This window comes from Cynocephalus volans, chromosome 16, assembly GCF_027409185.1.
Source record: "Cynocephalus volans isolate mCynVol1 chromosome 16, mCynVol1.pri, whole genome shotgun sequence".
In the NCBI taxonomy this organism is placed as follows: Eukaryota; Metazoa; Chordata; class Mammalia; order Dermoptera; family Cynocephalidae; genus Cynocephalus; species Cynocephalus volans.
In genome coordinates, this window is record NC_084475.1 from 15,393,880 (window position 1) to 15,412,217 (window position 18,338).

General features: G+C 44.4%; 1 protein-coding gene across 1 annotated transcript; it reads right to left on the reverse strand.

Moving 5' to 3' along the window:
• Positions 1-299: 299 nt before the first annotated feature.
• Positions 300-18,132, reverse strand: LOC134364456 (CMRF35-like molecule 2). The gene is given in 5 exon segments (XM_063080373.1): positions 300-344; positions 8,310-8,478; positions 8,612-8,672; positions 10,699-11,046; positions 18,072-18,132. Coding segments are annotated over 5 exon segments (684 nt in total).
• Positions 18,133-18,338: the final 206 nt, after the last annotated feature.

The window sequence follows — 18,338 nt, forward strand, 5'->3', positions numbered from 1 at the left end:
TGAAAAGGGTATAGGGGTTTAGGTGAGTCCTTGGGTCAACCAGATGGGGACGAGGGGAGAGAGCAGAGACAGCAAAGCCTACCAGGTGCTGGGTGCACCTGGGGCTGCCCCTCTCTCAGCTCAGCTCTGAGACTGTTGAGGAGTGAGGCTTCCCTGTTTCCAAAAATTCACAGCAGACTCAGTACTGAGTCCAGAAATGACAGGGCGAAACCTCCTGCCAAGGCCACACCTGCCCCAGGTAAAAATGTAAGCCTCACACTTTGCCTTCACAGGTAAGGTGCTCTGAAACTCTCTAGGGGTCACACGAAGGGGTCTACCACCTTCCCTACTTGTGGCACTTGGCCCTGGAAGGAGATGGACTCACAGCTGGTTGTCTCAGCTCCCTTCATCCTCTCTGGGAGGCTCCCCTGCCACTGGGACAACACCTGTCCTGCTGGGCAGGAAGCCTTGCCCCTGATCCTCAGACACTCCCTGTGGCCCCAATTGGCACAAGACTGAAGGTTTTGCAACTCCCAAACTTCAGCTTTAGAAACTTAAACGTCTGCATTCTGCTGTATCATCCTTCTGGGAAGCACGAATGCTGCTGACCAAACGGGAGAGAGGTCTGGGTCCAAGGAGTACAGGAAAACATCCTTCAGGACTCTGCTTTCTTGATGCATCTGCATGAATCTAGTACTAGAAATCATTACAGAACACACTTGCAGATTTGGCTATATGAGGATTTCAACCTGTAAGATGACAAGCATCTTAGAAGTAGAGTATCTTCGTGTAGGAATAAGGGAAGAAACATTCTCACAGATTTCAGCATTGCTGGAGAGCAATTTGCAAATATGTATCAAGCCTATCTTTTTAAGTGTTTACTCCTTCTCATGGCAATTCCACTTCTAAGGCATTTATTCTAAGGAAATAATTAGAAAGGAGGCAAGGATGGCGTATCAAGATATTCATCCATGGGATTGCTTACAGAGCTGAAATTGGGGGACAAACTAAAAAGTCCACCAATAGGGAATTAGCCATATGAAGTGTATTGCAAATAAATAATAACAGAATAGGCAGCCAAACAATGGTGCAGATCTGTAGACATTAATATGGGAATATGTCTTATGGTAGTGTTAAATAAAAAAAGCTGATATATAGATAGTAATAACCCATTTTTGGTAGGAAAGGTAACTGCATGAAGGGGCAAATAAAACTACACATACCTATATGTGTGTATATTTGTATATCACACATTCAATACATATAGAAAGCAGGATGGAAATAGGCTGTCTTTGGTTGGTGAAATTATGGGTAATTTGTATATTTTTAAATATTTCTGAATTTTTTTGTGGTAAGCATATATTACCTTGATAATTTGGGGGAAAGAAGAAACACATAAAATCTTGGCTCAGGCCATCCCTTCCATCTGCTTCTTACCCTTCCCCTCTGCTTTCACCTCTCTGCCTGGTCTACCTTACATTACTGAACTATGGCACTGATGTCCTCTCCTTGTCATTGCTGTGGTTGCATTAAGCTCAGGACTTAGTCCTTTCACAGATTGAATGCCATCAGATTTCAGATTGTAAACAAAAGACTAATTCAAAGAAAAAATTTAAACTGAACATGTGCTCCACATCTAAACTCACCATTTCTCCTCACATGACCAAACCTCAAAGCCATGCTGCTTCCAAAGCCCTTACTCTGGTGAATGCACACCTTCACCCAGCTAGCTCCCCATGGTCTCCAAAACACCATTTAAACATACAGATTAAAAAGGAAGAAATAAAACTGTCCTTATTTGCAGAAGACATGATTGTCTACATAGAAAATCTCACGAATATTTTTTTCTAAAAAAACCCTCCTAGAATTAATAAATGAGTTCAACAAGGTCACAGAATGCAAAATCAACATAGAAAAAAAATTATATTTCCATATATTAGCAACAAGCCTGTAGAAGCCAAAATGAAAAACACAATACTATTTACAATAGCTCCCCAAAATAAAATACCTGGGTATAAATCTAACAAGCATGTACAGTATCTGTATGCTAAAGATGACAAAAAACTGATGACAGAAATCAAAGAATATCTAGATAAATTGAGAGATGTACCTTGTTTGAGGACTGGAAGACTCAACGTAGTAAAGATGTGAATTCTCTCCAAATTGATCCATGAGTTTAACACAATTTCTATCAAAATCTCAGCAAGATTTTTTTGTGGATAAAGACAAGCTTACTCTAAAATTTGTATGGAAAGGCAAAGGAACTTGAATAGCTAAAACAATTTTGAAAAAACATAAAGTGGAAGGAATTACTCTATCTGATGCTTAGACTTACTGTATAGGTATAATAATCCAGACAGTGTGATATTAGAGGAAGGATAGACGCATGGATCAATGGAAGAAAATAGAAAATCTAGAATACCTGATCCTTAACTGGAGGTGCTCCAATGGCTCTGTCCTTGGTTCTGAACTTTTCCTTGGAAGACTTCTCTCCCCGGGCTCAGTTAACTTCTTCACACGTCTTCCAACACAAGTATGCCCAACTGATTTTGGACAAGGGAGCAAAAACAATTCAATGAAGGAAAATCAGTCTTTTATAAACAAACAAATTTGGCTGAAACAATTGGACATCCACAGGTTTAAAAATATAAATCCCTAACTAAACTGTAACCCATACACAGCAATTAATCCAAAATGGATCATGATTTGTGAATCTAAATGTAAAACATAAAAACTATCAAAGTTTTAGAAGAAAACACAGGAATAAGTACTACACTCCGATGGCTCGATAAAGATTTCTTAAACATGACACCAAAATTCCAGTCCTTAAAAGAAAAGATGAGTAAATCATACTTCACCAAAATTGAAAAGATCCTGTGAGGAGGGTAAAAAGAAAATCCACAGTCTAAGATAAAATATTGACCAAGGACTTGTATACAGAATATGCAAAGAACTCTCAAAACGAGTGAAAAATTAATTTGATTAAAAATAGGTAAATGGTATGAACATACCTTTCAGCAAAAAGGATATACAGATGGAAAATAAGCATACTAAAAGATGTTCATCATCATTAGCCATCAGAGAAATGCATATTAAAGCCACATTGAGCTGTCACTTCATACCTATTAGAACACGTGAAATAAAAAATAGAAATAACATCAAATTCTAGCAGAGATACAAAGAAAATTGATCTCTCATACATTGCTGGTCTAAATGTAAGATGGCTCAGTCACCAGCTCCAAAAAAAATAAATAAAATAAAAATAAATGTAAGACGGTATAGCTACTCTGGAAATAGTTTAACAGTTTCTTATCACTCAGCATCAGGGAAATGCAAATTAAAAATCAAGATATAATCTCACTGCAGTTAGACCTGCTATTATCAAAAAGATAGAGAATAACAAATGCTGGTGAGGATGTGGAGAAAGGGGAACACGCCACTGCTGGTGGGACTGTAAATTGGTGCAGCCGTTATGGAAAATGGTATGGAAGTTCCTCAGACAATTGCAGATAGAACTGCCATACAATCCAGCAATCCCACTGCTGGGTATATACCCAAAGGAATGGAAATCATCATGTCAAAGGGATACCTGCACTCCTATGTTTATTGCAGCTCTATTTGCAATAGTCAATAGTTGGAACCAACCTAAATGTCCACCATCAGATGATTGGATCAGGAAAATGTGGAAAAATTTACACAAAGAAGTACTACTCTGTCATAAAAAGAGGATGAAATCCTGCCAATCGCAGCAACAAGGATGAACTTAGAGAAAATTATGTTAAGTGAAATAAGCCAGACACAGAAAGAGAAATACTGTATGTTCTTACTTATAAGTGGGAGGTTAAAAAAATAAACAAATAAAAAAGAAATAAAGATACAGCAATCATGATAATATATTGAATACATTGAACTTTCAAAAGAAGAGAACGGAACTGAGGTTACCAGAGGTAGAAATGGGAGAGGGAAAGGAGGGTAAGGGAGGAATTGGTAAAGAGCCACAAAAATCAATTACAGTGTATAATGTTGAATATACTAATTATCCTGATTTGAACATCACATATTTCACACAGATATTGATATTCAATGCTGTATGCCACAGATATGTACAATAAACTATGTTCCAATGTAAATAAATAAATTTTAAAAATTAAAATTAAAGAAAACCAGTTTCTAGCAAAATTAAACATGCACTCACTGTATGACTCAGCAACTGCACTGGGACACATACCAGAGAAATAAACATGTTTGTTTACACACAAACACCTATACATGAATGTTTATAGAAGCTTTATTTATAATGGTAAAATACTGGGACCAACCCAAATACTCCTTAATGAGAAAATGGTTAAACAAATGTGATGCATTTATGCAATGGAATACTACTTGTTGATAAAAAGGAATGAACTATTGCTAAGAGCAACAACTTCTATGGATCTCAAGGGCATTACACACAGTAAAACAAGTTAATCTCCAAATACTACCTACTGTATAATTCTATTTACAATAATATCCTCAAAATGAAAAAACTGTAGAGATGGAAAACAGATTAGTGGCTACCAGAGGACAGGAATGAGATAGGGTTGCCAATGCAAAGGGGTAGCCTGAGGGAGATCCTTGTGATAATGGAACAGTTCTGTATTTTGACAGCAGTGTTAGTTACAGGAATCCATATATAGGAGAAAATTGCACAGAAGCCTACACACACACACACACGTAAATGAACATATGTAAAAATTGGTGAAGGCTGAATAAGGTCAGCAATCTAGTTAACAGTACTGCACCAATGACAATTTCCTGGTTTTGATATTGTACTACAGTTATGCAATATGTCACCACTGGAGGACTCTATGTATGAGTGCTATATTTGCAATGTTACACCTATAATTATTTCAAAATGAAAGTTTTAAAACCTACAGGAGATCCTTATAGTTTCCATGACACAATTCAAGACCCTTATCCTGACACGAAGGCCTTTCATAATGTGGCTGAAGCCCCATCTCTCTCTCCTCTCACACATGCTCTATGCAAATGGTAATGTGTCACTTGAAGGTCCTGACCCAGCATGCTCCATGACCTTTCCCTGCCTTTGCCTGGAACAATCACCTTCCAGCCTTCTGCCTTATTTTTATAAATCAAGCCCTCAATTTTCCTTCTCTGCTCAGCTTCACGTGAGTTTTCTACTCCTGTGCCCCCGTAACAGCACTGTGCAGACCTCTGACACAGCTCCTAACACTCTGCATTGCCATTGCTAGTCTGTTACTCAATTTTCCCTTTTGGGGAGTAGGGACTCCGCATTGTTTAAATCCTTATCTGCAATGCCCAGGACAATGCACCATAGACACACAATAAAAGTTTATAGAATAAATGAGTAAATAAAAGGGAAAAATAGAGAAGAATGAAATGAAGGAAGGAAAAAAGGAAGAAGAGAGGGAGGGAGGGAGAAAAAGACGGAAACCTCAAAGCATGGGGAAGCCGCTGTTCCTTTCTCTTGCACCTGCTGCCTCCGCATCCTCGTGTCTGTCTACTCTTTCTTAACTCTTCATCTGGTTTCTGCTCTCACTGCTCTGTTGACCTGCTCTCCTGAACTTCACCAATGACCAGTCCTGGCCCACCTCTACCTCTCTAGCTCTGCTCTCCTCCTTGAAACTGTCATGGTTTTTCATCTTCTACCTGCGTGCTGCTTCTCTGGCACCTTGTTCAATGTTTCTTCCTCCTACCCTCAATTCCTAACTGTAGATGCTCCAAGGGCTCTGTCCTTGGTTCTGAACTCTTCTTTTTAGATCTCTCCACCTGGTCATCCCAGTCACACTCAGAAAACTGAGCTCAGTGTCACCCAAGCCCGCTCCTGACTTTGCAACTTTGTCAATGATGCCCCATTTCTCTGGTCTCCCGGGCTTGAGACCTCCAGACTCCCAGGCTCTTCCTTTCAGACTACACTACACATTTGCTCAATAAGCCTTCCTAAATCACGTCCATGGTCCCATCTTAATCTGCTCAAATCTATCCAAGTGTCTCCAACCAAAGTTTAAGTAAGAATTGAGTCCTAAGCCTCTACAACTTGCCCCACCTTAGTTGTCCTAGGCTAGCTCCATCTGCACTGCCACAAGAAAAATTTCAGCCCACTGGAATCTTAGACACACCCCAATGTGAGAAACCATATGAATAGCACATGTACTCCTCTGTGATTACCATTATGACGATTATTTCCTGCCTCTCTACTTTCACTTATGCTACTCCTCTGAATATGTCCCCTCTCTTGCTGCTGCCCCTACCCCTGCGCAACTGAAATCCTACACCTCCTTCAACATCATACTCAAATATCACCTCCTTTCTCTGATCTGGACAATCTGACATAATGTTTCCCCCTCTGATGTCAAGAAGCATCTTGCCTGTGGCTCTCCCGAGGTGCTTACCAGTTCTGTCTATGCTGTAATGACTTGTGAGCTTATCTTTTTTATAAAATGCATCATAGCCTCCTCTCTTGCACATCATTGTGTTTCCTACATTGCCCTGTGTATGTGTTATTAATGATTTTTTCCTTTTTTCCCTCTTTTTCTTCACTTTGTTTTTTTCTTTTTTTTGCAATTTTATTAAACATTTATCGGTGATACCTGACGGTGAAGGAAAAGTACATAAGAAAGCAATCAGTTGCAAACTGAAACAGTGAGATGACTAAATATCTAATTGAAATAGTTTCTGAATCTTTTTTAAATTTTAATTTATCAATGTACAGTGCAGTTGATTTTCATGCCCTGTTGCCAATTCCTCCTTTCCCCACACTTAATTTTTTTTTTTTTACAAACCTTTGTGTCAAGGGCTGACTCTCAATAGAGTGTAGCAAGGGAGCTGCTCTGTTACATACAAAACCCTGACCCAGAGCAGGTTTTTACAAGTGGTTTAGCACCAGGTTCTCCCTGAATGTGCATTGCGTGATGGGCAAGGGGGTGCTCCCCTTTCCAGTTGCTCCCCATTTCCAAAAATGAGGGGATCTCTGCACCTGACCCTGGACCCAGACTGCAGTGGGACTTATTGATATGATGGATATGTGCCTTGCCGTATTGAGTTCCTCCTTCAGCATGAGTTCTGGGACAGCCTCAGCTCTACTCCAGTCACCATGGATGATTCATCCTCGTGGGAGCCACACCAGAGCTCAGGTTCAGAGTGTGGCAGCTCTGTCTGAGAATTCAGCACTCAGAGGAGCTCTCAGTTTGCTCTGGAAGCCAACATCACTAGCTCAGGTCAGGCTTGGGCAGGGGTTGGAGGGAGAGGGCTGGTCAGGTGCAAGGAGCGAGTGGAGATGATGACACCTGCTTCTGGTAGACTGTGTGAGTTCTCCCTCCAAACTTCAGGGAGGGAGCAATTGGCAAGCATTAAAAAAGAACCAACTGAGCCTTTTCCTGGGCTAGGGATGCCCAGTGGTGGCAGTGGCAATGTGCCACCCAAATGTGGTAAGCTATCTCTGCACCTCGGTGCCCTGCATCCTGTCTTTGTAAAAGCATGTGTGCCTCTCTTAAGGAAAGTGTTTATCATTGACAGGTGGTCACAGCCAGACTTCTAAAGTGGACAAAGCCAGACTGTTGACCCTATGCTCAGGAGACCCTTCAGTTTGGGGAATTCCAAAAGTGATATTAGGGGCATCCTCCACCTTCTTCTCCCATTATTGCTCCAACTCACCCCAGAACTTTAACCTGGAGCTGGTCAGCCATGGCCAGCCAGTAGAGATGTGTTGAGCCCAGCCATACATTCCCTGGTCACAGGGACAGAAGGGGGCTTAAAGCCCAGGGGGACAAAGGGCATCAGAAGAGGGTAAGAAACCTTGAGTGCCTGGGACAGTGGGCAGCTTGTGAGCATGCTCTTTCAGGATCAAACTCCCCTGGGATTGTTCCAGAGGAGGGAATGGAGCTCTGTGAGCCCAAAGACTGAAGCCGTGAAGGACGTGTCCTCAGAGAGCCTTCTGTCTGCAGGAAAGGGGTGGTTATTGCCGTGGGGGACAGTGACCCGGGAAGCTGTTGTGCCAAGGAGAAGAGCAAAGGGCCAGGCTCATGAGCATGCAACTTCCAGAGAATTCTTGCCTTTGGAAGGTGGGCATGATGGTGGGGAGGCAGGGGATCTGGGGAGGAGAAAGGAGGACCCCCAAGCAAGGGCCTGGGAGAGTCTCATTCCCCCCTCCACACTGATGACTCCAAAGGAGTGCCCTCTAAGATCCAAGACCCCTCTTTGAGGCACAGGAAAAACAAGTCCCCCCAGAATCCAGTCACTGCTGCCTCCCTGTCCTGGGGTCCAGAGCCCCAAGGTCTCTCTCATCTGGTCTGAAGGGCTGATCCCCTCACAGGGTATTCCTGGGGACTGTGCACTGCAGGGCTCCTGGTCAGGAAGACTGTATCTCCCCCAGGAGCCCTCTGAGGTCTGTTCACCCAGAGGATAGTGCTAAGCATGCCCAGGAACAAGGGCAACCTCAGGAGTGTGAGGAACAGGAAGTGGACTCTGCTACCCTGGGACCTGTGGGGGACGCAGAGACAGGAAATGAGCCACCTCCTCAGACAGTCCCCAAGACCCTTCTTTCCCCACCTCTCCTTATGTCCTGACTTTAGAGCCCAGATAACTCAGGATCAAACCAGAAAAGGACCCACACCAGGACAGCTCCTCTCTGGGACCCCCATCATCCCTCCTCCCTTGGTTCCGGAGGCTCAGCCCTTCACACATGCCCAACACAGGCTCAGTTTGACCCAACCAACAGCCTTTGACCTCTCTCCTGTTGGGGATTCCTTGGTGGTTGTGACACTATCCCTGCCCTCACAGAGGGGCAGAAACACATGAACAAACAGACTAACCTCAATAGGAAGTGGTGGGCCCTGCAAGGCAACTCTCTAGGTACAACCGAGCCACCTCCCAGACAAGTGGAAAGTAGAGAAACAAGACATGGTGGTGTGTGGCGCTTGAGGCTACAGGATCAGGAGGTATCTTTTGGACATGAGACATGAGCACGTTTCCAGGCTGAGGTCAAGGGCAGCAAGGAGGAAGTGTATGAAGATAATTGAGGGAATTTGGTTCAAGGGGACGCAGAGGCAAAGGGCCAGCTCAGCATGGTTGTCCTTGGAGAGGACGACGGAAGCCTAATCCTCAACCTGAAAGGGAAAGAGGCAAGGACGAGGTAGACTGCATGGAGGTTTGTAAGTGGAGGAGGAAAGAAATCAAGAGAGTTCGTGTTTGATATCCTGCGTGTTCTTGGTAAGGCACGCAAATGGGAGGGTAGGATGGGAAACCATGAACTTCCATTGAAAGCCACACACCCCATTCTGTCACTTTTTTCCAACAGGGCTAAAGAAGATGGATTTTAGATAGGGTGACCAACTTGTCCCAGTTTTCCCAGGACTATTCCAGTTTTAGGACCAAAAGTCTTATGTCCCAGGAAAGCCCTCACAACTGAGAAAACCGAGATGATTAGTGACCTTAATTTTAGGATCGATCCGGGGATGAGGGTTTTGTCAGGTGGATCAGGAATTGGTGTAGGTGAGATAAGGGTTCTGGTAAGAGAAGAAAATGTGGCTATGGTGGGGGTTCGAATTAGCCTAGGAATGAAGTGAGGTTGGGATAGGAGTGAGGAAGCCAATGAATTGGGAGAAAATGAAGGGACGGACCGAAGGCCTGGAGGCCTCTGTGTGGTTGAGGGTAGCAATAGCAGGAGGCAGGGTGGGAGGGAGCTGATCCATGCAAAGTTGTCAGAAAGCAGGTTGTTTGAGTGTAGGATTTTGGACATGGACTGGTTTGGATGATGACAAGGTTTGAGATGTCACCATGGGGTGGGATCCTGAAAGACAGTGGAAATAAAGGCGCCTGAAGCTGAGAAGGCCAAGGAACATGAAGAGAGGATATTTGACAAGTTACTCATTAAAACCTCCCAAGAGAGGGCCCGCCCGTGGCTCACTCGGGAGAGTGCGGTGCTGATAACACCGAGGCCACGGGTTCGGATCCCATATAGGGATGGCTGGTTTGCTCACTGGCTGAGCGTGGTGCTGACAACACCAAGTCAGGGGTTAAGATCCCCTTACCGGTCATCTTTTTAAAAAAAAAAAAAAAAAACCTCCCAAGAGAGTGACAGAGGTTGAAGTGGAGATGCTGCCAGGTTCCCCCCGAGTGTGAGGGAGTCACCTGAAAGCCAATAGATGGCCTTGTCAAGGACATGTAGAGGTTGGGCATGGTCATGTGACACAAATTTTAAAGGAAGCAGGTGGAAGGTAATAGGTTGGAAGCTGTACTCGGGGCTGGGAGACTCTGCACATGGAGAGTAAGAGAAACAGTAGCTTCCACCCAGGAAGCCTATAAATGAGAAGGTCTCCCCAAGTGAGGCCAATTTCAGGATAACATTGTAGAGGGGTGTTCTGTGCGGAGGCTGAGAATGCATGGGGGTTGTTTCCTTTGGTACAGCTTTTACAAAGGGCATGGTGGAAATAGCTCTGGCTTAGCATGGAGGGTCCTCCACAAGTGATGGGGTGAGGCCCAGGCCCTACAGGACTAAGGGCACCTTGAGCTGTGCAGCCCCAACCCATCCCAAGGCTGAAGAATTCGCCATCTCTCTTCCTGACCATACCACAGGCTCCACTAAACACCACCAAGACTGAGGACAAAACTTGGACACACACCTCAGTATAGCATCCACCCTTGTCCCCATGTCTGGTCATATCCCATAAGCTCTGTCACTGGAGCATGGGGAACTCTTACCTGGGGAAACAGACACTCTCACCAGGAACGAAGGGTCGTGTGACCACTCATCCAGGATCCATGCTGTCTGAATCTTGCACCAGCAAGGTCCCACATCATCTGCATTGAGGTTCTCCATGGTCACAGTAAAGGTGAGGTCATCAGGGTGGTCCCTGATGGTCATGCTGCCCTTCCTCTCCTCTTTTTCATTTCCTTTGGTCTCCACAATGGTCTCACATGACGTGCCATACTGTCCTCAGCACCAGTATTTGTTACACCCCTCGTACACCTTCTCATACTGACACCGCACACTCAGAGAGCCCCCCGTGGTGCCAGTCACAGCCCTGGGGCCCATCAGAGACAAACAACCTGGAAAACACAAGCCCCAGCCCCAGTCTCCATCCAGATGGGTCCCATCAGCAGCTGCCTGCCTGAAGCTTGAGGGGAAAGTGGCCAGGGAGCCGTGGATGGGTCCTGGGATGGGGACATGGAGGGATACCTACCCTACAACCTAAGCCAAAGAGTCTGGAGACTGCAGCCAGCAAGACAAGTAGAAACCTGTCCCTTGTGGGAGCAGAAACATTGAGTAATCACACTGGGGCCTCTGCCCTTGGAGCCCGGAAGAGTCAGACCAAAGCTGGAGCAGGGAGCTGAGAGGAGCTGGCTGTTCTGCCCCATCCTGAGCCTGCAGCCTCTGCCAGGCATGAGATTTGGTCACATACAAAAACACTCCCCTTTGGAGTGAGACCTCTGCATTCTGAGGACTTCTGCAACTCAGACTTCTTCTTTAAGAGTACAACTTCTTGTTTACTCTCCTCTCCATGTGTTCTTGAGAGAGGGAAAAAAAAAAAATCTCTGGGTCTAATCTTAACTGCTTTCCAGGGAGAATCACCAGGTTTCTGGAAGGAAGGGCTGTGTCCAAAGGAGGCCCTCATAGGTTTCTTTACACGGGTTTGGAGCACAAGCCAAAACTTCCCCATCATAGTCTCAGGGCCTGGGTGTCCACGGTCACCATGCGTTCAGAAGAAAGAGGGAAGCTGCTCTCTATAATCAAGTGGGACAATTTGGGGCCTGGGGGGAAGTGGGAGGCAACGCATGAGAAGGTGACGTGGAAGGAAAAAGAAAAAGGAAGAAAGGCTGCAGTGGGCAGACATCCGTGCATGGTGGGAGGTGATGCTCAGCAGAGCACCTTCCTCCCCGTGTCTTGAGCAAATGCTCAGAGACTTACAAGAGATTGGTTTGAACTTGAATGTGCGTGTGTATGTTGGGGGGGCAGAAAACAGTGAGGGGGGTGAGCTTTGCACCAGGCTGACATGAGTTAGCAACGAGAGGACACCCACCTGCCGGGGCCATGGGAGCATAGCCCTGGGAATTAGCAGGCACCGTGCAAGAGCCCTTATGTCTGGATTTGCAGTGAGCACAGGTGTGGAGGAGCCCCTGATCTCTGGCTACCATTCATTTCCTTCCCTTCTTCCCACTCTCTGCCTCTCCTCCCTGCTCTGTCCCCAGCTGGCTCTCTCTGTCACACCTTGGCTGACCTGCTATCTGTGCCCTTGTGCCCACGTATGAGGTGCCACCATACACTGTCACTACCTAAGCTTTTTTCCTACCCTTCCAACCCCTCCGAAATTCTGCGGCACTTGTCAGCCCCCATCTGACCCCTGACAGTTCCTGCACTTGTACTCCCCTGACCGCAGCAAAGTGGCTCCTAACCCCACAACTTCTGAGCTCTCACCACATCTCCTGCTGTCCTAATCCATGTGAGAACCTTCCTCACCCCGGACACTGCACTCCAGGAACCTTCTGGTTTCCAGATCCCTGTTCCACACCTATGTTCTTCCCCAAGGACCTCTCTGCCCACAGATGCCCTCCCCACAAGGTTGGAGAGCTGGCCTCACCTCCTCTCTCCCACCTGACCCTCTCCCCCTCCTAGAGGTGGTACAGGCCAGCAGTGCCTCCTTCCAGGTTCTGGACAGAGCTCAGAATTGCACTCCCCTGCAGTGGGGATTTATCAGGGTGCACAGCCAAAAGCCTGGGCAGTGGCACAAAGGACTGCTGGTGCAGCTTCCAGAAGGAATGCTTCCAATAGAGCTTGCAGTCCTTCTGCCGGGCTCAGAACCAGCCCCTTCAGAGCTGAACGTGTCCAAGAATTTCTGCCTCTCCAATCAAGAAGATTCCAGCAGCAGATGGGCAGATTAAAGAGAACCTTCCAGGCTCCTTCCAGTCTGAAAAGTCTTTAATTCTGGAATATACCTAAGAGCTGGATCAGCCTTCTGCTTTTGGACTCTATTCTTCACTCTCCTGCTTACAATCTGGGCTCCCTTAGCCTTCCTAGGAAGCAGATGTTTCTCTCTCTCTCTTTCTCACTCTCTCTCAATCATACACACACACACACACACACACACACACACACACACACACACGTTCACTCACTCACCAGGGGAGAGTGCAGCCAAGGGAGGAAAGCCCGCAGGGACCATTTTATCCTTTCTAGGGACCAGAGCCACTTATCTCTGTCTCCCTCTGGGCTGACCTGTTTTCCTCCCCAGATCTCTGTTGGGTAAACACCACTATCTCAGGGTCTTTCTTCTTCATAAATTTTACCCCAGAAAACAACACCCCGAGCAATTCTAAGTCACGTAAACATCAATGCCATTGCAGAGGCAGAATCTCATTTTATAAAGTCTGAAAGTGCTATGTAGAACCCCAAACCTAATCAGTCTGGAAGATCGCCCTGGAAAAGAAAAGAGCCTTTTGCATTCATGATACCTTATTTCTCCTTGTTAGGCAACACTTCTCATTGAAATGACACCAATTCAAATTTATATTCTGAAAGAAAAATGATGGCTCTTAAAACTTTGAAGTCACTTGTAAAGATTTAAATTTCAGGGGTAGGCTAGGGAATGTAGACACATGAACTAACTAAAGCCCAATAAGCAAAGCCACCTCCAAAACAGAGGTAAAGTAAGGCAACTTGCAGAGAGGATTGTTGAGATAGGTAAGTATTTTTAAAAAGGCAGAGATTGGGTGATGTAGCTCATTAAATCACAGACCCTCAGATTTAGAACTTGGCTTATGATTCCTTAGCCCAATTTTCTATCTAATGTGCAAATATGACAGAAGCAAATATTCATGCAAAGTGTTAGCAAATGACACCAAACTACTGATGTTTGAAAGAGGAAACAAGATTGGATTGGGAAAGAGTAGGCAGATCGAAGTTGTAACATTCTAGTACTTGGGTTGGCCAGGAGGTTGACAAGTGTTTGTTAAATTACACACACTTAGGGGCTGGCTGGTCAGCTCAGTTGGTTAGAGCATGGTGCTGATAACACCAAGGGTCCAGGGTTCAATCCCTGTACCAGCCAGAGGCCAAAATAAATAAATAAAAATAAATTACATATAATTAAAATAAAAGAGGGTCTTGCACGGGCCAATGATAAAAAGGTGTCATGAGCCATGAGTAATCCAATCTTGAGCACCTGAAGTTAAGAAGAAACAAGGAACCCATGTCCTTGGTGGTACCAGCACCACGCTCACCCGAGTGAGGTCACCGGCCGGCCCTAGTTTCTGCTTTCTTCAGCCTTTTCTGTCTATAAAGGCTTTGTTATTTGTAATAAACTTTGGAGCACATCTCTGACTCTGTATCACATGGTGTTTCGCCAGGTTGATCCTCCCATTTGGTTCCCAATAAACATTACAAATTTTTTTTTTTTAAAAGAAGAAACTAGATTCTGCTGATTCCAAAGGTACTTTCCTCTGTCCTGCTAGAGTGTTACCTAAGTGCAAGAGTAGCAGATGGTAGTGCCTGGAAATGATTGGTGGGATTTCGTGAATGCATGTGTCCATTCTTTGATAAGAGCGTTTGCTGGTTGCTTGAGTTTAATGGGAACTAGTGAATATTGGAGGGCATTCAGTTCAGAATGGAACCACCAGATGATGTAGCAGAGAGGTCAACAGAAAGCACCCTGAGCTACTTTGTGAATATTACCAGCTTAGCTTTGCTCTAGACACCCCATGGCCAGTGAAAAGAGCTCTATGGAGGAGACAGATCTGGACTTTGTCTTCAGTTCTTCTACTTACTTGCTGTGTCATGGGCTAATCCCTTCACCATCTTATCTGTAAAATGGGACAATGCTATCCGCCCTGCCTAGGTTGCAAAACTGCTCAGAGGGTTACATTGTATCATGATTTGAAAGTGTTTGTAGATTGCAAAATGCATAACAAATAGGAATTCTATTTTTGCTCATTTTATATTGGAATTCACTTCCTCTTTGCTCTTTTTCTCCTTGCTCTGGAATTATCCTTTCTATCTGTCTTTCCATCCCTTTCTCATTCCCCATTCTCAGGCTGGCAATATGAGGTACTTCAGAAAGCTCATAGAAAAATGGGATTAAGAGATAATACGAATCTTTCCATGGAACTTTTGAAGACCCCTCGGATAACCCTTGCAGATACCCTCTATGCATTGAAAGTGATCACATTTTTGCAAGCAGGTTTGTAGCCCCAGATGGCTGTGGAGAGCGAAGGGGAATTCTGGAACAGAGAAGGGGAAGCTAAGCCAGGAGTCGGGATAGAAAAGAACTGAAATGTAAGTCTTTACTAGTGATTTCAAAGTTTTAATCTGGACCCATGAGGAACCCCCAGCTGCGAGTGTAGCCTGCATAAGAAGGTGAACCTGGGGAACTAGAGCGGCCAGCAGGTTCCACATGAAGGGGTGGGAAGAAGTTTCTATCTTCAATTTAACTGCACCCAGATTAGAGCATTTAGGTAATTTTATCAGATTTTGGCAAGCTGATTTAAACAGGCAGTAATAGACTGGTAAATGAGTTCTCAAAGAGGGAAGTCCTAATTTGTAGTGTTTGCTGATTTCTGTGGTGCAAATATTCTCACCATGACTGATTTGAAGCTGTCACTGAATGTGGAGTTGGGAAGACATTCCTGTAATCGGCTCTTGTGGGCCAGTGCAAGCTGGCTCCAGCCACCACTGCTTTGGGTCCCCACTTCATTAATTACGGTGATTCACAAAACGTCCACTGCACTCTCTAGTTTGTCCATTACCATCATCGTCATTATCGTTTAAGACATTTTGAATACCTCCCATGTGTAATGCAATGCACCTCTTTTAAATGTCTTTCTGAGTCTAAGATCTAGATTATGAGGGCCTTACAAGACCTTGGAAATTATCCAAGGTCATTATCATTTTACTGATAACAAAACTACATTTTGGACATTGTCACCCAGCTGCTCATCTTCCTTTAAATCTCTGCCTTTCCACTCATCATTCTGGAAAAAGTCTTGTCATTATATTGGGTAGTTTCTGTGTTTAATGAGGGAAACTAACTATACAACTCATTCTACAAACATGAAGAATGTCCTCTAATTTTTATCCTAAATTTGTTTCCCACAGAAAAATGTGCTTTCTTGCATTTTTGCATTTTGAATGTCTTTTTTAAGAGTTTCTCTTCTGAAAATCTAACCTTTGGGAGACAATTTTATTTACTCATTTACACTACACGTTGTTCCAGGAAGGATTTAAGGTGGAAACTGAGGATAGCATTTTAGATGCTTTATTAGTTCTTTCTTACAAACATTTCCAACCCCTTTACAATAAGTTTTGACAAGATAGAACTATTGCTAATTCTTGAACTTTCCATGGCCTTTAATATCTCCCCACTTTTGTGTAAGCTATTCCTTCTCCACTCCTTGCGTTCATTCATCCTTCAAGACTGACTTAGTGAAGACTTCCCTCCTTCCAAGAGCAAAGTTAGGGGTCCTTGCTGCAAACTGTCATGACCACGTGGATGAATCTCTACTGTAGCAAGTTCCATGTTGTATTGTTCCTTGACTCCCTCGTTCAATCACGAATCCCTCAAATGCAGAACTTACTCTTAATTATGCAACTAGAACAGTCCTGGCACACAGTTGGTGCTTAATAAGTGTAGGAACCATGGATGAATGTTTGTGTAGAATATACAGATGGATGAATGATGTGTCCTTCCCATTTCTGCTAACACTTCACCTCTGGCTTGAGCCCAGGACAGCCCTTATGCCTATCGTCTCACCCCCTGCATAACCAGGTTCCCAAAGCCACAGCCCCACTCACCTAGAAGAGAGTAAAGGAGCAGAGCTGGGGGGAGCCATATGGTCCTGTCTCCAGGCTGCTATCCCCAGCAAACCCAGGTCCTAGCTGGAGTCCAGATATGTGTAACAGAGCCTCTGTCCTCCACCTTCTACTTGTTCAAATTTCTTTTGTGTTTCTCTCTTATCTACTTCCTTTTTAATCTCTTAGCTGCTTTCTAATTTTAAGCCTTTCTTAGCAAAAGGGGTAGTGGCAAGAGACTTCAAGAAATGGACTAAGAGCAAAGGGAAATCTACTTTCTCTTCCCTTCATTTAATGCACACATAATGTTTGGTTCACCCCTGAGCCTTTATGAAAGTGTATTCCAATATATGAAACCTCCAACAGAGGAGACATTTTGTCCCCTGCCTCACTCACTCTTCTTCTTGTCTGGGACTACTTTCTTGATCTAAGTAGCTGTCCCTTCTCTATGGCTGCCTGCTTTGGGGTCATAAAACAACACCCCCACTTAAAGAGGTGTGGTGATTACTCCCCATCTCTCCCTCAACCATCACCTCCATGTGGATGAGCTTGCACCACGTCCTCTAGCCCAATATCCCAATATCCCTCCTGGGCTCCAGACCCAACTTTCTAACTTCCTGTAGAAAATTTGTGTCATACACTGACTTGGTCTTACACTATTGTATATGTACACAGCTGTGTCATACCTGATCATACACTATTAACCTAATTCAATATAACCATCATTTGGTCATCACGTGTTCTTGGGCATGTTGTAAATCACTTCATCCTCAGTTTCCTCATCTGCAAAATAGAGAAATAGTGACAATTCATGTCTTGTAGGGTGGCCATAGGAAATAAGCGAGTTAATGCAAGTAAAGTGTTTGGCACAGCACCTGGAACATGGTAACTGCTTGGTAAATGTTGAGTATCTTTGGGATGGTTCTGGACCATTGAAATAGCTTGTCATCTGGTCTCTCAGCCAACTATATACTCTCTCTAATCCAACCGACACATCAGAATCATATTCTTCCCTAAGACACAGATATCTGAAGATATAACTCCGGTGATAACTCCCCTCAGTTGCTTCCACTTTCTCTTTTCTTTCCCCAGGATCAGTACCCACAGCCTCCAATCTTCACTTTTTAGAACTCTCTAGTGAATCATCTGCCATTTCAAACTTTTGCTGTAAAAGCACAACTTCTTACCTTCTCTCTTCTACCATATTGGATGAAATATGGTATACGGGACTGAGCTCTTGATGGGACAACCAAATACCTGGATTCTGGTCCCGTGGATGTTACTAGCCACACACCTGAGAGACCCAGAATGAGCAGAGCTGACAGTAGCCACAATGCTGTGCGCCCATGTGTCATTTCTTCAGCAGAGACCACAGCTGGAGGCTTCAGTTCTCTCCACCAAGAGGATCAAACTAATCTCCAGCCCCCTCAGTTCTGCTCTTATCTTGTTTTCTTCTGCTTCCTTTTTATTTCCAATCTGATTCTTGATGTTGTTTATAAAATAAAGAAAATGGGATTAGGCAAGTGCTGATGGCTGAAAAAATATAAAATATGTCTAATGT